This window comes from Chionomys nivalis, chromosome 10 (genome assembly GCF_950005125.1).
Source record: "Chionomys nivalis chromosome 10, mChiNiv1.1, whole genome shotgun sequence".
NCBI classification, from domain to species: Eukaryota; Metazoa; Chordata; class Mammalia; order Rodentia; family Cricetidae; genus Chionomys; species Chionomys nivalis.
The window spans coordinates 61,677,307-61,700,058 of NC_080095.1; the positions used below are offsets into that span (position 1 = coordinate 61,677,307).

Consider the following 22,752-nt stretch of genomic DNA (forward strand, 5'->3'; position numbering starts at 1 on the left):
AATACCAAGTGAGCAGATGGAAATTCGGAGGTAGCAGGGTGCTATTATTGGTAGCTTATTAGGTTCATGACACCAAAATGTATTAAAAGAAAGGAAAGTCTGCTCTCATAAGGCTAAAAACGTCTAGAATAGCTAGTTTCTTAGTGTGTGCAAGAGACTGTTCCAACGCCTTGAAGCAGCAGACTGCGCTGAGCAATCCCCAATTATTATATAAAATCTTATTCCTTTCTGATTTCGCTGCCTCTTACAACTTGAGTGAGCTACTTCACATGCTGAGAATTTGAAAATTCCTTTCTTTGGGGGGGCACCAAACTAAAGAAACGCTCTCCTCCCCAACTTTCAGGAGTATCAGTCAACATTAAAATATTTATTTTAAGTCGTGTTATTTTTACATGCAGGGGTACACTGTTAGGGAAGTGGATGCAAACGGATACACAAGACGGTCTGCGTCTACGGCTCGCTCCAAAAAAACACTTCAATGACTTTATGAAGCTGAAAATTAAAACCTCTGTCTTAACTTCCTAATTTGCTGTTGTTGCCACTAAACGATAGTTAGCTATTAATAAAACATCCTAATTACACAGAACTTTTGCAGACAAGGGTCCAGAGAGCCTTGAAGTCCGGGTAACGCGCCCCTCACATGAAAATCGTTAGCCATTTTTTTTTTCTCCTGCCCCTCGAAAGACTAAGGGTGGCGCTGTCGTCACTCGTTCCGCATTGGGGCGTGCGCGGAGGAGGCGGGTCCGCGCACCGCCCAGAGCCGCCCTTCCGGAGCTGGTAGGACGGAGAAAGTCGCTGGTGCGAGCCCGGGGGCTCGGCGACCTCAGCGCGGCGAATGAGAGCGCGTCGGCAAGTCTCGCCTCACGCCGGAGTCCCGCCGCGGGCGCGCTGCAGGGGCCGGACCGAGCCTGCGAGTGGCGCCGCCGGAGTGGCCCCGCCCCCGCGCCTCCGGCCCCGCCCCTCGGCCTGCCGGCGTCCTGGATCACGTGCCTCGCGATCCAGGCAACCAGGAGCTCCCCGGTTCCGGAAGTCACGCCCGGCCGCGCCAGGCTCCGCCCCTCGCCGCTGACGTCAAGCTCAGTCCCTACCACTACCGAGCCTCCGCGTCCTGGTCCGGGGAGAGTCGCGGTTTCCTCCGAGGCAGCGCGGCCGCCTCCGGACCCTGGGTCCGTTGGAGCGAGGGCTGTGAGGTTGTTGAGTGGACCGGCCGGGGCGTCCTTGCGTGCGGTGCGGAAGAGCGGCGGCTGGCGGCGCCCCACCCGAGCTCCTCCCCCTCTCCGCCGCCCTCGCCGCACTTGGTTCCGCCGAAGCGCACGACGGTTCCGCCCCCTTCTTCCTTGTCATTGATGTTGTTGTTCTTGTCAGTGCCGCAGCCCCGACCGCCGGGAGCGCGAACCCGAGCCGGGGCCGCCCGGGTGGTGCGGTGGCGGCGGCGGCGGCAGCGGCTGCGGCTGCGGCAGCTACGCCGGCTGCGGGGGCTGCTGCGAGGACTGCGCGGGCGGCCAGGGGCGAGCGGCAGGCGGCGGGACCGGATGGCTCTGTGCGGGCAGGCGGCCGGCGCCGCGTCGCTGCCCAGCGAACTCATCGTGCACATCTTCTCCTTCCTGCCGCCGCCCGACCGGCTGCGGGCCTCGGCCTCCTGCTCGCACTGGCGCGAGTGCCTCTTCTACCCGGCACTATGGCCCCAGCTCCGCCTCTGCCTCCGCGTCTCGCCCGCGGAGCAGCCGCGCCTGGAGTTCCTCATGCGCAAGTGCGGCTGGTTCGTGCGGGAGCTGCGCGTTGAGTTCGCCGCGGAGAATTACCTGAGCGGAGGCGGCGGGCCGGGCGACGGCGGTGGTGGCGGCGGCGGCACCGACACGGGCACCGGAGGGGAGGAAGGAGAGGCCCTGCAGCTCTCCTCTCGCTGGCTGGAAGTGCTGCGCATCTACTTGGAGCTGGTGTTGTGCGTGCTGCTCAGCATCCGAAACAACAGGTAGGCTTGCGTGGGCACCACCACGAGGGTGGGAAAAGATCCCGTGGGATGCGCCGTCCTTCGGTAGATGCAGCTGTCGGTCCTGACCCAGCTATTTCCTGAGACAAGAGGCGATAACGGGGCTTGTGACACTTTATCAAGCACCATTCCTGGCACCTCCCAGGCACGGTTCATTCATCCGTTCTTGGCCATGGAAGAGAGCTACTAAGGCAATGGCATTCTTAGTTTATGCGTGGGAAAGTTAGTTGTGAGGCCTGTGCAAGAAACAAGACGGTGTTCTGAATTCTGTACCTGACCATTGGCAATAGTAATTCGTAGTGAGGTCGTGAATAGTTTTTACTGTTGATGTCCGTAATCACAAGAATTAACCTACAATAAATTTTTAGCCTAGCGGTGGTGGCGCACGCCTCTAATCCCAGCACTGGGGAGGCAGAGGCAGGTGGATCCCTCTGAGTTCAAGGCCAGCCTGGTCTACAGAGCGAGTTCCAGGACAGACTCCAAAGCTTCACAGAGAAACCCTGTCTCGAGAAAAGGAAAAAAAAAGTTATTGGGGAAGAAGATAGCAGAGTTGAAGCCCCTCCCCGTGCATCATCTGACTGAACTTATTCCCAGTGATTCACACAAAAGTAACGCAGTATAACATGGGGTGGGGAAAGGACCTGGCCACGGGCTTTGGGGCGTGGGGGAAGGGGTAAGTATGGAAATGTCATTTTGCATCAGGACTTTAGTGTAATTCCACCTAGAGCTCATAACGCATGTTCAGTCTCCGGGACAGACTCCATATCCTAATCAGTATTTCTCTATCGTCCTATGAAAGTCTAGTGTCCTTCAAACTATATTTGTATTTTCTGTTTCTGGATATTTATTCCAACCTTACAGTGACACTCATAATTTGGGAGAAAGTTTAAAAACGAAGAACCCTATGTAGTTGTAATTGTAGCAGTTTACAAATACTGTAGTGGTTTTCTGATTTGATCCTCTAACGCTATCAGTCAGATTCAGGTTAGAAAGTATTGTCCCACTTTACAGACTGAAAACAGATACTTAATAGGTCAAGTGATGTACACATTGTCCTATAGCATTGTTTTTGTCTAAGAGCAGTGCCCTTCCTCTTACAATAAATACCCCACTGTTGTTACGTTAAATAGGGTTGAGAGAGACTGTGGTTAATGCTAGGCATTATATGTCTATGTGTAGGTTACGTTTTTTCCATAATCTGTCCCAAGAGGTATAGCATATCATATCATATGAGGAAGCCAGGCGTGATACAAATCTAGAATCCCAGTACTTGGGAGCTAGTGGCAGGGAGCTCATGAGTTCAAGGTTATCCTCTGTTGAACAGCAAGTTCGAGGCCAGCCTGGTTTCTTTGCAACCCTGTCCCAAGACACAAAACAATACAAAACAAACTTTGTGTATGGAACATGGCTGCGTTATTCCAGGGTTCTATTTCCTAAGCTTTTCACAGTGAGCCATTCTACTTCCTTGCTTTGATTTTTGTCAAGAGAGACTATTAAGGCTAAAAATGTTCTTAATCAGGTTGGAGACTTTTGTTAGAGTTGAACATAGCTGGGGAGCAGCTGATTCACTCTGAAATCAACTATCCCTGCAAAGGGATGGTCGGGGTGGGGGCAGGAATTTAAATGATTTGTGGGTGGATATATAGCATATATACACAGTAGCATTCCACGTTTTGTCCTTAGCTCTTCTTTTCTCTTCCACCCTTAGAATTTAAACTTCTGTTCTTATGTACTTGTTTGTGTACCCACATGCTCTCCTGGGTCTGCTGATCACTTAGAACAACTGCCAGTCATCCATGATTGTAAGGTTTTGCTTTCATCTGCTGTAGTGATGGAACTGTATACTGGGTTGTGTGTGTGTGTGTGTGTGTGTTAGCTATCTGTGCTATTTCTTTTAAATTATGTTGGACTGAGGTATAGCTTTGCTAAGTGTTATTCTGGCGTACAGGAAGTCCTGGGTTCCGTCCTCAACACCCACTTAAATTAGCAGTAGTAGCACATACCTGTGCTTCCGTACTTGGAGAAGGCAGAAGGATCCAAATTCGAGTTCATCCTTCGCTATATAATTAGATTAAGGTAAGGGTGGAATACACAAGACCCTTCTCTTTAAAAAAAAAAAATGGAAGAAGAAGAAGTTGTGTTTATACGTTTGGAAATAAGTTAATGTCATCTTTATTTTTGGAAATGTCTAAAACCTCTGATACTGGAAGTATTCAAATGGTAAAAATATAAATTATACTTAAGCTTTTAAATTGAAACCATTTTATACTAAGTGTCTTTTTTTAGTTGTTTTGTTTTGAGATAGATTTCTCTGGCTGTCCTGGAACTCACTCTCTAGACCAGGCTGACCTTGAATTTACTGAGATCCACCTACCTCTACCACCACAGTGCTGAGACTAAAGGGGGGTGTTCCACCATTGTCTGGCTTAAACTCAGTTTCTTATTCACTAACTTTAGTTTCTAAAGTTTACTGAAGTTATTGAAGTTTCATAAAGCCTATGGCTTTTTTTGTGTGTGTGCTTTTAGTGACATTTGTGATTCTGTGATCAAGAACTATGGACGTGCGCAGTGGTGGCACATGCTTTTAATCCCAGCACTCCAGAGAGGTGGATCTCTGTAAGTTGGAGACCAGCCTGGTCTACAGAGCTAATTCCAGAACAAGCTCCAGAGAACCCTTGTCAAAAAAAAAAAAAAGCATTCTTTGTATAAGCTGTGAACCTAAAAACTGTAAGTGTAGGCTGTTTGTTCATTTCCCAGCTGCCCAGACCTGAAATAATCACACTGAAACTATATTAATTGCAACACTGCTTGGCCAATGACTCTAGCGTATTCCTAGCTAGCTCTTATATCTTAAATTATCCCATTTCTATTAATCTGTGTATTGCCACATGGTTGTGGCCTACCAGTATCTGGCGTCTCCTGCGGCTGCAGCTGTATGGCTTCTCTTTGACTCTGCCTACTCTCTCTGTATATCTTTTCCAGCCTGGCTTTATTCTATTAAGCCATTGGCCGAAAGCAGCATCTTTATTAACCAATGACAATAAAACATACTCATATCATACAGAGGGCAATCCCACATCAAAAAACAGTGTTAACAATGTCACTTAGTAGTTTTTTGATTGTTTTCAAACCCTAAAATTTAATATCTAATGAGAGGTATAAATATTAACATAGTTTTTTTTTAATTTATAATACGTTTACTTTGATTTCTGCCATTTTTTTAGGAGGAAGATTGTGAATCATTGTTTCAGATATTCCACTTCCAAGCTTTGTGCTAAATTGCTTTATTTAGTTCATAGTTACGTTATTTTGTTTCGATATGTTCATGCCCCCAAAGGAAGAGAACTAAAACTGCAGCCTATAGTTATGGGGTGTTTTCAGGGTTATTGATTGTAGTTCAATTTTTGATTGGTCTTAATTATAAAATCCCCTGAATCAGATAATAGCAATGAATGCTGAAAGATCAGAGACGTAAAGGAGCCAGACACCAGACAAGACTTTTTACCGAACCCTCAAATTGAACAGGGCAAGACCCTGTCTCCACAAATTCTCAGACTGAATGCTGTCCCTACAAAACTTCAGATTGAATCCTGAGCTCCTGTCTCTTCCCACTGTATATTCCTCTCTCTCTGCCCAGCCATTATCCGGGAACCAGCCTCAGCACCCCTCAGAGCAGGGCATCTACAGCAAGTGAAAAATAGCTAGGAAAAAGGATCCGAGGGGGGCTAGAGAGATGACTCAGAGGTTAAGAGCATTGCCTGCTCTTCCAAAGGTCCTCAGTTCAATTCCCAGCAACCACATGGTGGCTCACAATCATCTGTTATGGGGTTTGGTGCCCTCTTCTGGCCTGCAGGCATAACACACAGACAGAATATTGTATACATAAGGAAGGAGGGAGGGAGAGAGGGAGGGAGAATGGATCAATCAATCCAAGGGGTAGACCAAACTGACTCAAACATTGCAGGGGGAGACGTGACTGTGAAGCTCCCCAGCAGATACCAGGAAGATTAATTAAGAATGGAACTTGAAATCACTACAAAAAAAGAAGTTTTCATGCACTAACTACATTACTTAAGTGTAACTAGAAGTTTTATATGATAATTGTAGAACAACACAGCAGCACTGTTGGACTTTCTGAGCATTTCCGCTTCCTTCCCTGGTGGCTGGGAACAGAGCCTTGGTAGTCATAGCAACCCGTGGGCATGGGAAGAAGGCAGAGTGCTTGCTTTACATTAGCATCTAACTGCCTGAGTTAAATCTCAGCTGGGCACCAGTGGTGAACACCTTTGGGAGACAGAGGCAGGCAGATCTCTGTGAGTTCTCCTGGTCTACAAAAGATAGCTCCAGTACAGGCTCCAAAGCTACAGAGAAACCCTGTCTCAAAAAACCAAAAATACCAGCAGTGTGCCTGCCAGCACCCAGGTAAAGAATTACTTTCTCTGGAGCTGGTTTTAGTGACTCAAGCCTTTTTTCTGTATTTCTAGGGGTAAAGGTATAAACAGTTAATTTTCTGGGCTATGATGTTATGTTAATTGAAACCAAGGTGAAGGGTAAATACAGAATATTAGTGGCTTGTTGGGTTAGTGCAAAGGCCAGTGGATTACACCTACCTAAGTCTGCTGCTAGAGAATTCAGAGCCACACAGACCTGTTTGTCAGTAAGAGCAGACATACTGTCTCTCTGCTCAGTGCCTCCTGCATGGGACAGGACTCCTTTCTTGTCAATGAGTCCTGTCAGTAAGGGTGATTGTGGGGGACTAATTTATGTAGATCTGACTGTGAGAACAAACGTGTGACTGAGTGAGTGCTTTCACACCAGGACTTCACGGTGCGGAGAAAGGTATCCAGTTGCTCATACAGGAAGTCAGGTTATCTCAACAAATGCTTTACACTGCTGGGATATTAGGAAAGGGAGAAACGTCATGATTCCACAAGATTTCTACAGCAGTGACTATGGCTGTCCAAAAGCCAAGTGTTCCCACAGCTCTGCAAAACAGGTCCCCCACAAGCTGTACATTTGTCTGTCTAGGAATCTGTCAGCTGTACATTTACTGTATATTACTTGTGGGCTCACCACAAGCCATATCACTTCCCCTGTGCTTGGAAGATCCGTCTGCCTGTCTCTGCCTCCTGAGTGCTGGGTTTAAAGGGGTGTCACCACCACTGTCCCACACCCTTATTAGTTTGTGGAGTAGCCATTTCATGGTTGTGTCTACTTCATTGTCTTCTATGTTAACTTTGCATTCTGATGACATGTTTCAGTTAAAATACCTTGTAAAGCTGGGCGGTGGGTTTAATTCCAGCACTCGGGAGACAGAGGCAGGCAGATCTCCATGAGTTAGAGGCCAGCCTGTTCCAGGACATCTAGAGCTTTTACACAGAGAAACCCTGTCTCAAAAAACAAACAAAAAAACTTGTAAAAAGGAGTTGCCAGGCTTGGCGGCCAGTGCCTTTAATCCCATTACTTGAGAGACTGAGGCAAGCAGATCTCTGTGGGTTTGAGACCAGCCGGGTCTACACAGAGAAACTCTGTCTCAAAAAAATGAAAGAAAATACAGTTATTTTGGCTTACAGTTTTGAAGGATTCACCCGTGGTCAATTGGCCCTGTTGTTTTTGGAGCTATCCCATATTTTGAATTTTCTACCACCCTCCAGAATTGCTCAGGCCTACTTTAACCATGGACTTTAAGAATAATCCATATCCAGATTTCAGCACTATCTAATAACAAGTCTATTAAGCACAATGTGAAATCCACGAAGAACCCATTTGAAAAGTCTGTTAATAATTTTTAGCTTTGATCTTGTTATTTGACATATACTGGTAAGGAGTCATACTTCTCATTGTGAACCTACTAAGACATAATAATTCAAGTTCTGTTAAAAACACAACTTAGGGACTGGAAATGGCTTTGCAAGAAAGAGTATTTGCTGTGGGAGCATGAAAATCTATCTGAGTTTAAAGACTCAACCATTCATGTGACATCATCTGAGGGCAGACAGCTTAGCTGAAAAGGTGAGCTTTCTGTTCAGTGAAAGATACTGTCTCATGATAATGTAGAAGATGCCCAACAGCCTCTGGCCTCGGTGTGCATGCACATGCGTATGAGATGCACACCTGCATACAACACACAGCAGAGATGTTTGCACTATTACTCACAGTAATCACAAATGAAATCAGCCTAGATGCCCATTAACACATGATTGGGTAGATAATTGGAATATATACACAAGAAAATTTAGCGCCCAAGGACAGAAACATCATTTGCAGAAAAATTGATGAACTGAAAGATCTGCATGTTAAGTAGAATAAGCCAAACTCGGGACTATAGGTATCACATTTTCTTCCATGTGTATTATCAAATCTAAATAAATATAAAATAGAAGATATTAAAAGAAGTGGATTATTTGGAAAGTAGAAGAAACTGACAGAAATGGAGAGGGGAACAACAAACGACAATGGGAGGTGGATATAATCAGATATATTCATATATTAAAATGTCAAAGCCCATTATTTTATATAGTAAATATACATTGTTAAAAATTTTAAAGTAAGTTACGGGTTCTTTAACCATGCATCTCAGATCCTTTCTCAGATTATAAGAATGCCTTGAAGGTATCCTCTCCAAAAAATGTGAGCCTTACTCATCTTGAAAGCAAATGTTTCCCAACAACTAACAAATACCATATGAGACAGCCTTCATTTTGATGAGCTCACTGATTGTTACTTGCTTTAAAAGGTTCCTACTGCCCAAGAAGTAGTGCTTATGGAGAAGAAATAGACAGAAAATAAGATATAAAACTCAAAGGGACAAAAAAAATCTGACTTAAACTGTTGAGAAACTAGAGTGAAGTAATTAAGTCCATTTTAATATGTTATTCTTTAGGCAGCCTTTGAAGAAAGAGTTCTCCTAACTTGAGACCTAAAGTGATAACTAAATGTAGAGTATTTTTTCTTTGTAAATATTGAGAGCCTACTATGTGCCAGAAAGTATAGACAAACCCCTTGTTCTTATAACATCTACTTTATAGGGAAACAACACCCAAATAAAAGATTTCTTCAGGTTACGTAATGAAGTAAAGATCTATTAGCAAAAGGAGGAGAAGGCACAGTTGGTTAAGTACTTGCCACATGCGCTCCAGCACATGAGAAGACAGGAATAGTGACACACACTTGGGGTCCCAGTGTTGGGGCAAATCCCTGGGGGCCCCTGGCCAGCAGGTTTGGCCTAATGGATGAGCACAGGTCTCAATGAGATACCCTTTCTTAAAAACAGTGTGGCCTTTTTACACATGCATTCACATCCACACACATGTTGACTAGTTTGCAAAAGTAGATTATAAGAGGAGATTGTGGTAGTCACTTAAGTTGTGACAGTAGATAGGGTGGTACACAAAGTCCTCTTCGGAGAAGTCATTTATAGCTGTATAGTAAATGACAAGAGTAAAGGAGCATCTCAGAGCAAATAGCATTCCAAGACAAGGAGCAGTTAGTTCCATGACCTGAATCTGACAGGAATTTGACCTGGAAAGAGTGACAACCAGGAAAATGAATAACTGAGTCAAGTCAAGAAAAACTCTGAAAGGCAGAGGGAAGAAAGATGGGTCATATGAACTTGTCACCTTGTACAATCGTCTTAATCACTTATTGCTGTAAAAAAGATACCATGACTAAGACAGCTCATAAAAAGAAAGCATTTAATTGGGGGCTTGCTTACAGTTTCAGAGAGGTTAGTCCATTGTCATTATGGCAGACAGGCAGGCAGGCAGGCATTGTCCCGGAGAGGTAGCTGAAAATTTTACGTCCTGATCCACAGGCAGCAGGTAGAAAGAGAGAGATGCCGGCCCTGGCTTTGGCTTTTGAAACCTCAAAGCCCACCCCCAACAGCATACCTCCACCAACAAGGCCACACCCCTAATCCTCCCTGAACATATCATCAGCTGGGGACTAAGCCCTAAAATACTTAAGACTGGGGGGTGGGGGGGGCATTCTCATTCAAACCACCACAACAATATTATAAGAACAGGTTTTATTTGTTTTGTTTTTTGAGATGGGGTTTCTCTGTGTGGCTTTGGAATTCACTCCGTAGACCAGGCTGACCTTGAACTCAGAGATCTACCTGCCTCTGCCATCAGCCTGGATTAAAGGCATGTGCCACCATTACCCACTCAGTACAACAACAGAGGTCTTTGACAAAATTTTTAGGGACAAGTCATAGAGGATAAGAGGGGCTTGCAAGGGCCTACCCTCCTTGAGTATTTATGAGCAGTTAATGGTTGCTGGCTGGAGGAGGGAGAGGGATTTACTTTTAACAGCTCCCAGTAATGTGCCCACACTCCTAGGAACAACTCCTGCTGATGTCCACCTGTAAGCAACCCCACTGAAATCACTAGGTCATCAAAGACAGAGGTAGGAGAGTGACGGAGACTAGTGGGAAGCTCAAGTGAGAAGGAAACGAGAAAGCGTAAGGGTGTGTGAACACAACTGAAACAAATGCACACACATAGGAAAACGTCATGGTGAAATACATGACATATAATATATGCTAATGGAAAACAAGAGAAAAGTTTTAGAGAGGAGAGTAATGTGATCTAAGGTAAGCATGGTAGCACATTCCTGTATTCCTAGCGCTTGGTAGATGGAGGCAGAAGAACTAGGAGGAGGAGTTCAAGGCCAGCCTGGATATGAAAAAACCCTCTCAAAAATAGTTGGGAGGGAGAGAAAGAGAGAGAGAAGTGTGACATCATCTGAATCTGTATTTTAAGATAATCTTTCTGGTAGCTGGATCATGAAACCAGGAAACAACTAGACAAATGTTTGCTGTAGTCAGCACAGTGGAATTGGAAAGAAGTGGATAGATTTGGAGTAATACAGCCCAGGACTTTCTAATTAGATATGAATCATAAAAGAAAAAACAAATGTTCATTTCATTATTTCTTTATAAGACTTCATTTTCTCATCCTTAATAGTGTTGAAATTATCTTTTTAGTCATATATTAAATCATACTTTTGTTGTATTTAAATACAAATACAATCCTAATTTTGAGATTTGAGGATGATAGAAAATCTTGCAAATTCAGGGAAATTTTAATTAATGTATCCTCGGAAAACTTAATAAAACCACTATTTTAGGCTAGTTAAACTATTTGCTGGCCCTAATGTTCCTGTCTGTCTATTATGGTACCATTAGCCACACAAATCTGGATTTTAAATTAGCCACACAAATCTTGATTTTAAATTAACTAAATACCATTAAAATGTAGATTCACCCCCACCCATGCTCATGTAAACAGTCCTTACAGTGGCCACAGAAACAAAATAAAACTGTGAAAGTATGAAAAGAACTTGTTGGGAATTAAGGAAGCTAGTAGAGGGGAAAGGGCATGAGACAGGGTAATGAAGTGTTCACAGTGCACTTTCTTTATATGAGAATGTTATGTGAATACAAAATGTTTAAAATTGAACCTGGATTTAGAAAAATGGAGTTCGAAAAAGAATGTTATGCAATTGCATACATTATTTTAAAATTTATCAACAAGAACAAGTACTGTATTTTTTTTTTGAAAAGTTAAAAATTCCTTAATTTTTTATTCCTGGTACCACTACCACAATTTACAGGGCAATATACCTGATGTAATGAAAAGAAAAAGAAAGACAAAGCTACAACAGATAAAAGACCTCAGGAATGTACATCTAATTGACACTACATTGCATTAATCAATAGCTGCACTTTTTGCAAACTGTGGCTCTGACAGTCCTGAACAAGAAGGGCCTCCTGTTTAAGCTGCGGTAACTTTTCTGACTGTGGATCATCGCTCCTTCTGTGGCAGATTTTTACAGTTCCTCTAATGCATTTAGGACGACTGTCTCAAAGTAACCTGCAGCTTTCCTGACAACTCCTCGCTCTCTCTCCTGCTAAGAACTGTAGCCCTTTTCTGCTGTTTTTTTTTAAAACCTTCTGCTACCATATCCACCACTTCCACCACCTGATCCATAGCCACCACCATGGGGACTGCCTGAGCTTCTTCCACCAAAACTGCCCCCTTTCATGGGTCCATAATTTGATTGCTGCTGTCCACTATAATTTCCAAAGTCATTATAGTTCCCACCACCATAGTTACCTCCACCAAAATTTCCTCCTTCATTGTAACCGTCATATCCTCCTCCTCCACCACCACCATATCCACCACCTTGGTTTCCATAGCCTGGTCCACCACCACCATAGCCTCCTCTACTGCTGTAACCAGGACCACCACCATAGTTGCCACCATCACCTCCAAATCCATTATATCCACCGTCACCACCTCCATAACTACCTCTGCTGCCACCACCTCCACCACCATAGCCTCCTCTTCCACCAAAGTTTCCACCACGACCAAAATTACCTCCACCACCTCCAAAGTTCCCTCCACGACCCATAAAATTGCCAGATCCACCTCCACGGCCTCTCTGTGATCCAGCAGACTGCATCTCTTGTTTAGAAAGGGCCTTTTTCACTTCACAGTTATGCCCCTTAATAGTGTGGTCTTTCTGAACAACAATTTTATCAACTGTGTCATGGTCATCAAAAGTCACAAAAGCAAATCCTCTCTTTTTCCCACTCTGCCTGTCTTCCGTAACTTCTATGGTTTCAATCTTGCCATACTTTTCAAAGTAGTCTCTCAGGTTGTACTCTTCTGTATCCTCTTTAATACCACCAACAAAGATTTTCTTCACTGTTAAATGGGCACCAGGCTTTACAGAATCCTCTCTAGAAACGGCTCTCTTTGGTTCCACCACACACCCATCAACTTTGTGTGGCCGAGCACACATTGCAGCATCCACCTCTTCAACACAAGAGTAGGTCACAAAACCAAAGCCCCTGGAACGTTTTGTTTGGGGATCTCTCATTACCACACAATCTATACCAGCCCTTTTCATTACATCAAATTGACAAAACATGCCAAAGTTACTGCCGTGAATGGAATACCTTGGCCCTGAACTGTAAAATAGAAACAGGCCATCATACCCAAGTCTCAGAAGCTTTGGGTCTTGGGTTTTTTAAAGGTCCATCTAGAACCTTAAGTTAGACCTTTAATAATGTTTCCTGAGTACATAGGTCATTGTATTATTTTTAAAGAATTACCCAGTTTTATTTGCTGGTTAGTACTTGTATGTTTTTTACAGACTATTGAAAACTATAATAAAGAAAGTCTTATACTAAAGGAGAGAGATCTTTTTCTGACATGCACGTCATGGGCAGCGAATGTGGATGCATGTATGTGCGTGTTGAAACCAGCAGTCAGCCTGTAGGGGACATCCACCTTGCTTTTTGAAATAAGGTCTCACTTGGCCTGAATCACATTATCAGCTAGGCTGGCTTAGCTCCAGGGATCTGTCTGTCTCCACCTCACCATACCTGTTTGTTTATGACCAGCTCATGTCCTCATGCTTGTATTCCCAGTGCCTTACTGACTGAGCTTCATTTAGTTCCGTGCTTTCTCAATGACTATGACTGCTAGTAACTAATCTCTGCATGATAGTTGATGGGATTTTTTCCAGGATTGGATGTTTCCACATACCTTGTTTTTCTCCTATTTATAAGGAACCAGTTTGTGGGTGTATTGTTGGTTCTACTGCAAAAGGTGATTCAACACTTTAATGCCATGGTTAGAAAGAATTTTTGTTCCATTGTGGTTTAGTGCTAGGACATAGAAAATACGGTATAACTGAGCCTGAACTAGAGATCTCTGAGAGTCTCAGTGTATTAACTAGGTAAATTTCAGCTTAAATTTAAATGATAGTTAATTAAATTCTTATAAAACTAAAAACTATGCAGTTATTTTAATTTTTTTTGGAATTCCCAAGGAATGTGGTGGTAAAAAGAGAAAAAATGAAAACTACAGAAAAAAATAAAACAAACTCACCAGATAAGGTGAGTGTATGCATCTTTTTGCAAAATTGTAGTGTTTATACCTTTTCATCAATATGTACATTCTTCTCACAGTGAAAAATTTTGTGTGAGAGCTTTAAGAAGTTACAGTACCATAGACAAACACAAAGCAGAGACGTTTTAAGTTTATACTCGTATAGGTAAGAAGAGCACAATCTCTCTCGCTCGCACGCACGCCCTCTCGCTTCTTGGGGTTTCTGTAATAGTGAAGAATACAGTGGCCGGGCGGTGGTGGCGCACGCCTTTAATCCCAGCACTCGGGAGGCAGAGGCAGGCGGATCTCTGTGAGTTCGAGACCAGCCTGGTCTACAAGAGCTAGTTCCAGGACAGGCTCCAAAACCACAGAGAAACCCTGTCTCGAAAAACAAAAAAAAAAAAAAGAATACAGTGGATGGTATTCCTGGCCATCTGGTTTGGTAAGAAGGCTTTTATGTTCACTCAAGGAGCCAATTTCAATTTTGCTTCATACTGCTACAGAAAGCAGAAAGACTTATAGAGCACAGGCCCTTGGGACTACAAAGAGCAACAGAGATAACCTTCCTATTACAGCTGACACTGTTCTACAGGACTGTGAAAAGGCCTTCTCCCCACCTTTCAGTATAATCTCCAAATGGCTGGTCTCCGCTCGCCTCCTATTGAGTACAGAGGACCTCTAGAGCCTAAATGCCCAGGAAAGGACATCTAGTACCAGAAAAGAAGGATGAGCATCAATGAGATTGGAGCAATTTTTCTTTAAATGCACAGACACCAATATAATCATATGATCACTCTTTATGCATTATTTTGCTATCTGATATTTTCTGGTATTTCAGTTACCCATCAGCCATCATCTAAAAATATTATATAGAAATTTTGAAACATGTTTTAAATCACATGTCATTTTTGATAGAATAATAAAATTTTAAACTACTGAGTTCTGGCCCTAGGACATGATTCATCTGTCTATCCAGCACATCTCTACTGTGTATGCTACCCACCTACTAGTCACTCACTAGGCACTTAGGTTATCAGATTGACTGACTAAACACCACTGTACTGAAGTTTAAGTAACCTATACTTTACTTAATAACAACCCCAAACACAAGTACAGGAGGAGTGATAACAACAGTTCAGATATACCACAGAGAAGCTATAAAAGTATGCTTCTGTGATGACTCTAAATCTCATCAGGTTGACAGTCAAGGTTAAACATTACAATTCCCAGAAGAACACACTTTCATAAATGTACCAAAGAATAAAAGCACCAAGGCATGAAATTTGGAAGAACAGATGGTCTGAAGCTGTGAAACAATATTGACAAGCATATTATGAAGTCAGGAAGAGCTGACAAGATGAAGAACCCAGGCGTTCTCAAAGACAGTTAAAAAAAAAAAAGCAACACTTTAAGAGATCATGTTTGCAGCTTTCTTTTTTGTTGTAATTTTTCTCTTTCATTATTATTATCATTAATTATAAATTAAACTTTGTCTTCAGTACGCAGATGTATAAAAACATGGTCTATAAGAAGTTTGGTGTATCCCTGGTTGCACCATCTGTGAGGGTCAGGGTCTTAGAACATGTTTTCCTACAGATAAGGCAGGACTACTATGTAAATATGTGAACAAATCAAGACAGCATGACAAGACACAGTCTAAAGAAAATAAACTTTATAGCAATCAACTCAAATGAATTTTTATTAATTGCTTGTAAAAATTCCAATCATCTTGAAACTCAGTAAGTTACAGAAAACAAGGCACACACATATATTACATACAGGCACCCACACACAGCTTGAAGAACTAGACATAATGATGCAGCCTTTAATCTCAACACTCAGGAGGCTTAAGCAGGGAGATCACAAATTTAAGAAGAGCCTACTCTACAGAGCAAGCTAAAGACTAGTCTGAGCGACTACTATACCCAGCAAAACTTCAATCACCATAGAAGGACAAAACAAGATATTCCATGACAAAAAACAGGTTTAACCAATACCTAGCCACAAACCCAGCTCTATACAATTACTAGAAGAAAAACTCCAACCCAAGGAAATTGGCTACATCAACAAAAACACAGACAGTGGATGATCTCAGAGCAGCAATTCCCAAAGAAGAGGAAAACACACAAAATAACATCACCAACAGCGAAAACTAACTTAACAGGAAATAGCAATCCCTGGTCATTAATATCCCTTACTATAAATGGACTCAACTCTTCTATAAAAAGACACAAGCTTTTTGGATATGAAAACAGAATTCTTCCTTCTGCTGCATACAAGAAACACACCTCAACCTTAAAGACACATTGCCTTAGAGTAAAGGGTTGGAAAAAAAATTTCCAATCAAATGGACCTAAGAAACAAGCAGGTGTAGCTATCCTAATATCTAACAAAATAGACTTCAAACTAAAATAAGTCAATCAAAAAGACAAATAAGGACATTTCATATTACTCACAGGAAAAATCTGTCAGGAGGAAATTTCAGTAGTGAACATCTATGCCCCAAATACAAGGGCACCCCCAAATGTAAAAGAAACACTTCTAAAGCTTAAATCACACATTAAACCCCACACAGTGGGAGACTTCAACACTCCACTCTCACCACTGGACAGGTCAGTCAGACAAAAAACAGAGAAATGAGAGAAGAACAGTTGTTATGACTCAAATGGACTTAACAGACATCTATAGAGTGTTCCATCCAAACAGAAAAGAATATACCTTCTCAGCACCTCATGGAACCTTCTCAAAAATTGACCACATACTCAATAACAAACTTCAACAGGTACAAAAAATTGGAATAGCTCCATGTATCTTATTGCATCACAATGGCTTAAAATTAGAATTCAATAGCAACACTAATTCTAGGAAGCCCACAAACACATGGAAATTAAACAATGCTCACCTGAAGCATCAAGGGATCAAGGGAAAAATAAAGGAAGAAATTAAAGACTTCTTAAAATTCAATAAAAATGACCAACACAACGTACCCAAATTTATGGGACACAATGAAAGCAGTGTTAAGAGAAAAATTCATAGCACTAAATGCTTACATAAAGAAGCTGGATAAATCCCACACTAGTGAATTAGCAGAACATTTGAAAACTATAGAACAAAAAGACGCAAGCTCACCAAAGAGAACTGTTGAGAGCTGAAATTAATAAAATAGAAACAAAGAAAACAATACAAAGAATCAGTGAGACAAAGAGTTGGTTCTTCGAGAAAATCAACAAAATAGACAAACCCTTTACCCAAACTAACCAAAGAGAGAGAATATCCAGATTAATAAAATCAGAAATGGAAAGGGGGACATAACAACAGACACAGGAAAGCCAGAGAATAATCAGGTTATATTTTGAAAACCTGTACTCCACAAAATTAGAAACTTAAAACGGACAACTTTCTGGATAAATACCACTTACCAAAATTAAATCAAGACCAGATAAGCATTCTCTCCATATCTGTTCAATATAGTTCTTAAGGTCCTAGCTAGAGCAATAAGACAACAAAAGGAAATCAAGGGGATACAAATTGGAAAAGAAGTCAAACTCTCACTATTTACTGATGATATGATAGTTTACATAAACAACCCCAAAAATTCTGCCAAGGAACTTCTACAACTCATAAACACTTTCAGCAATGTAGCAGTATACAAGATTAACTCAAAAAAAATCAGTAGCCCTCCTGTACACAGATGATAAATGGGCTGAGAAAGAAGTCAGAGAAAAGTCACCCTTCACAATAACCACAAATAATGTAAAACATCTCAGAGTTACTCTAACCAAACAAGTGGAAGACTTGTAGGACAAGAACTTTAAATCTTTGAAGAAAGAAATTGAAGAAGACACCAGAAAGTGGAAAGATCTCCCATGCTCTTGGGTAGGCAGAATTAACATAGTAAAAATGGCAATCTTACCAAAAGCAATCTACAGATTCAATGCAATGCCCAGCAAAATCCCAACAAAATTATTCACAGACCTCGAAAGCAAGGTATTCAACTTCATATGGAAAAGCAGAAATCCCAGGATAGCCAAAACAGTCCTGTACAATAAAAGAACTTCTGGATGCATCACAATCCCTGACTTCAAACTCTACTACAGAGCTACAGTACTGAAAACAGCCTGGTACTGGCATAAAAACAGACAGGAGGACCAATGAAACCGAATAGAAGGCCCGGATATTAATCCACACATCTTCAAACACCTGATTTTGGACAAAGAATCAAAAAATATCAAATGGAAAAAAGAAAGCATCTTTAACAAGTGGTGTTAGCATAACTGGATATTAACATGTAGAAGAATGAAAATAGATCCATATCTATCACCATACATAAAACTCAAGTCCAAATGGATCAAAGACCTCAACATAAAGCCAGCCATACTGAACCTTATAGAAGAGAAAGTGGGACTTACACTTGAACACATTGCCACAGGGAACCACTTCCTAAATATAACCTCAGTAGCACAGACACGGAGAGAAACAACTAATAAATGGGACCTCCTGGAACTGAAAAGCTTCTGTAAAGCAAAGGAGATGGTCAACAAGACAAAATGACAGCCTACAGAATGGGAAAAGATTTTCACCAAACCCACATCAGAAAGAGGTCTGATCTCCAAAATATATAAAGAACTCAAGAAATTAGTCATCAAAAGAACAAATAATCAGAAAAAAAACTGGAGTGCAGACTTAAACAGAGAACTCTCAACAGGGGAATCTAAAATGGCTGAAAGACACTTAAGGAAATGCCCAAATCCTTAGCCATCAGAGAAATGCAAATCAAAACAGCTCTGAGATTCCATTTTATACCTATAAGAATGGCCAAGATCAAAAACACTGATGACAACTTATGCTGGAGAGGTTGTGGGGTAAAGGGAACACTCCTGCATTGCTGGTGGGAATGCAAACTGGTACAGCCCCTTTGGACGTTAGTGTGACGATTTCTGAGAAAATAAGGAAACATCTTTCTCAAAACCCAACAATACCACTTTTGGTAATATATCCAAAGGGTGCTCAATCTTGCCACAAAGACATGTGCTCAACTATGTTCATAACAGCATTGTTTGTCATAGCCAGAACCTAGAAACAACTTAAATGCCTCTCAACCAAAGAATGGATAAGGAAAATGTGGTACATTTACACAGTGGAGTACTACACAGCAGAAAAAAGTGACATCTTGGAATTTGCAGGCAAATGGATGGAGCTAGAAAACGCTATATTAAGTGAGGTAGCCCAGACTCAGAAAGACAATTATCGTATGTACTCATAAGTGGTTTATAAACACAAAGAAAACCTGCCTACAAATCACAATCCCAGAGAACCTAGACAATAATGAGTACACTAAGAGAGACATACATGGATCTAATCAACATGGGAAGTAGAAAAAGACAAGATCTCCTGAATAAATTAGGAGCATGGGAACCACAGGAGAGGGTTTAAGGGAAGGGGAGCAGAGAAAAATGTATAGCTCAATAAAATCAATTAAAAGACTAGTCTGGGCTAGCTGACTATCTCAGAAAGAAGGTGGTAGGGGAGTACTAAATGAAATCAAGAAGTCAGTACATAAATACATTGAAAATGCAAAAAGCATGGAATAATTTTAATAACCAAAGAGAAATATTACAGCTAAATAATATAATAGAGTAAAAATTATTAGTGAGATCAATAGCAGACATGATCAAGCAGATGCATCAGTGAGCTTAAAATAGAGGCCCAAAAATGTGAGCCTGTTTCCACCTTGTCTGAAGGTCAGAGTTTGAGGTTGCTCAGAATTGTTTATATAACCAGGGCTACACATTCTGACCAAGGTGTGGTTACTTGGTCCTTTTGACATTAAGATGGCCCCTACAGGTAGATCTATTCCACCCTGACCAGTGGTCAGGATATTCAAGCATACTTCTGCTCCTTCTTTTGAAATAGGAGGTTTGACCTTGGGAGTGACTGCCTACAGGATACTAATGGCCTGATACCTCAAAGAATTAAAGCAAATAACTGTTCTGATTGTCCTTTGTATCATGTTAAAGCAGTCTTCTGTCCACTTCCCCCTGCTGTATTTGGGTATAAAAGTGTGTGGAAAATTAAACGTGGGCAATTTCAGTACTCACTGGAGCTCCCTCCCAGTACTATCCTATGTTTATGTTTTATTATTTTCACTTGTGTCTTCGTCCTCTTTACTGTTTTTTTGATCCCCATACCCCTACCCTGATAAGTGGTATGTTCATTGAAGCTGGTCTCTGACACTTAGAGAAAGATGATTTGAAATTCATTAAGTTAGAGAAGCAAAAGAAAAATTAATTGAAATGAAGAGGACCTAAAATGACATGACTCCACCAACCAGCAGGTACAAGTAGTGCAAGCAAGACAGTTACATTTCCCGATTCTGAAAAGGAACCTAGCATCCAGATTCATGAAGCCCAAAGAATGAATACCCATCAGAATGAGCACCAAGTGGCCTAAACTGATATGATTGTAACCAAACTGAACGCAGAGGTAAAGAGAAGTTTTTGTGAGGCCATCACATAAAGTGTGCCTTCCTAGGTCTGTCAGTGGACTTCACAGCAGATTCCTTGCCCCAGAGTGTATAGTCCGAGAATTGAACAAGAAAACAGCCCAACTGGAAATCAGGCCCAAAATCGGGCAGACACCTCACCAAAGATGATGTGTGGGTTGCAAGTAAACTTACAAAAAGCTGTTCACACCATATGGTCTCAGGGAAATACAAATAAAGCAGTGAGATGCTACTGTGCATCTAGAGTGAAAAGACTTGGTTCAGAGCTGTAACATTACATGTGGATGATAGTAAGATGGTAGAGCAACAAGATTCACGTTCATCGGTGTAGGAATGAAAAGGCACAGCCAGATGATGTGCCATTGAGTTGCTGTGCAGATTATTGTACATCTGTACATAGGTTAAAGTGCTGGGGTGGGCTTTGATATGGCTTGCTTCCTTTTGTAGTGGGCAGCAGTGCTGCTGAGGCTCATAACTAGTAAAACTAATGAGAATAAGTGATTATTGAGTGCTCAGCCATAAGACTTCCAACTGAGCGCATGCCTTTAATGCCTTTATTCCCAGCACTTAGGACTCAGAGACAGGTGGATCAAGGCCAGCCTGGTCTACAGAGTGGGTTCCAGGACAGCCAGGGCTACACAGAGGATCACCATCTCGGAAATAAACAAGCAAGCAAATAATGAGCCGTCCATATAAAACCCCTCTAAGGCTCAGGGGTGTCACAGAAAAAGGGATGGAGGGCCAGAGGGATATGTAAATGGTAGGTCATACCTGGGCATGACCTTGCTGTTGCATTCCTTAACTCCCAGCTTTGATTACTTGCACAAGATAGGGCCTGTCAGCATCCTGTCATGGACTGGAAGAACTGCTGGGCCCCATTTCACCCTGTGGGGTTTTGTGCATTTAATGGCAACCTCTAGGCGGTTCCAAACAACTCCTCCTTGGCTGTATTCCTGTGAGCTATCCTAGTGAATAGCAACCATAGTGAAACTCATTGAGTTATTTCAAAAAGTGTGGTGGCGGTTATTTGGGAAGAGGAAGGGAATTAGTGTGAGTGGGAAGGGAAAGAGAAAAGGATAATGGGGTGAATATGGTCGAAACATACTACATAGATACATAAAATCTACTGTCATTCTAATAAAATGACTTTCAAGAGAAAAAGACTTTTTTTTCCAAAACCATACAAACTCAGGTGTTATCTTGGTATATATGTCCACACAAAAACCTTCATAAGAATACTTATAGCAACTGTATTAATGAGTGCCAAAACTTGGAAGCAATCAATATGCCCTTCATAAGTGAATGAATAAAATGTGTTATCTAGACAATAAAATAGCATTCAGTGCTCAAGAGTATAAGCTCTTAAACTACGAAAAGACATGAAAGCCTCAAAGTGTATTGCTAAACAAAAAGTCTGAAAAAGCTGCTTGGGATGGTTCAACTGTATATAGGCAGAACTACGGAGATGGTAAAAAGATCAGTGGTTACCCTGTGTGAGGACCTCGGTGAGTGGGAGACAGACAGATATGCCATGCAGAGAGAGAGCTTGGGTATGGAGTTTATTTATTTAGTGGGTATTATGGTAAGGGGTTATGGAGGGGGCGCAGAGAAAAAGAGAGATAGAGAGAGAGAGAGAGAGAGAGAAAAGAGAAAGAGGCTGCCTCTTCAGGAGACAAGACAGAGAGGGAAAGAAGAGAGGAGACCAGTTTACCTGCCTGTGCGAGGGGGAGGGGGGATTGGGAGTGAGTGTCCCTTTAAGAGACAAGCTACCCAGGTGACAGGCCAGGCCAGCAGAATTATAACATCTGCCTTATGAGATCTGGGATTCAGACTCTGGTAATGAGGCCTACTTGAAAGCACCTGCACCAACTGAGTCTTCTCACACACCGCAGATCTTGTCTTTAATCCATTTAAGCCAATCTTTGTTTTTTTGTTTGTTTGTTTTGGATTTTTTCGAGACAGGGTTTCTCCGTAGCTTTTTGGTTCCTGTCCTGGAACTAGCTCTTGTAAACCAGGCTGGCCTCGAACTCACAGAGATCCACCTGCCTCTGCCTCCCGAGTACTGGGATTAAAGGCGTGCGCCACCACCGCCCGGCCAATCTTTGTTTTTAATTGGAGATTTAAGACTATATGTTGGATTAGAGACTGGAGGTCATTTACATTTAGGGTCTTATTGAGAAGTGTGTGTTAATTCCTACAATTATGTTACAGTTGTTTCCTGGTTGACTTGTGCAGTTCATTCTTAACTTTTATAATGGTGACAGTCTTTCTCATTTGTACATAGTAATCTTTTAAGTATTTTTTATGGTGCTGTCATAGAGATCAGGAATTGTTTAGTTTATGCTTATCTGTTTAAG

At 42.0% G+C, this 22,752-nt stretch overlaps 2 protein-coding genes across 2 annotated transcripts in view; one reads left to right on the forward strand and one right to left on the reverse strand.

Moving 5' to 3' along the window:
• The first annotated feature begins 1,101 nt into the window (after positions 1-1,101).
• Fbxo33 (F-box protein 33) overlaps positions 1,102-22,752 on the forward strand; it is a 40,219-nt gene continuing 18,568 nt past the window's right edge. Inside the window, exon 1 of the mRNA XM_057782582.1 lies at positions 1,102-1,972. Coding sequence (XP_057638565.1) covers positions 1,347-1,972 — 626 coding nt within the window. The 5' untranslated portion in view covers positions 1,102-1,346. The remainder of the gene's footprint in view (positions 1,973-22,752) is intronic.
• Positions 11,548-12,884, reverse strand: LOC130882464 (heterogeneous nuclear ribonucleoprotein A3-like). Its single transcript, XM_057782583.1, has one exon. The coding sequence runs from the start codon at positions 12,875-12,877 to the stop codon at positions 11,936-11,938; it is 942 nt and encodes a 313-aa protein (XP_057638566.1). The 5' UTR covers positions 12,878-12,884; the 3' UTR covers positions 11,548-11,935.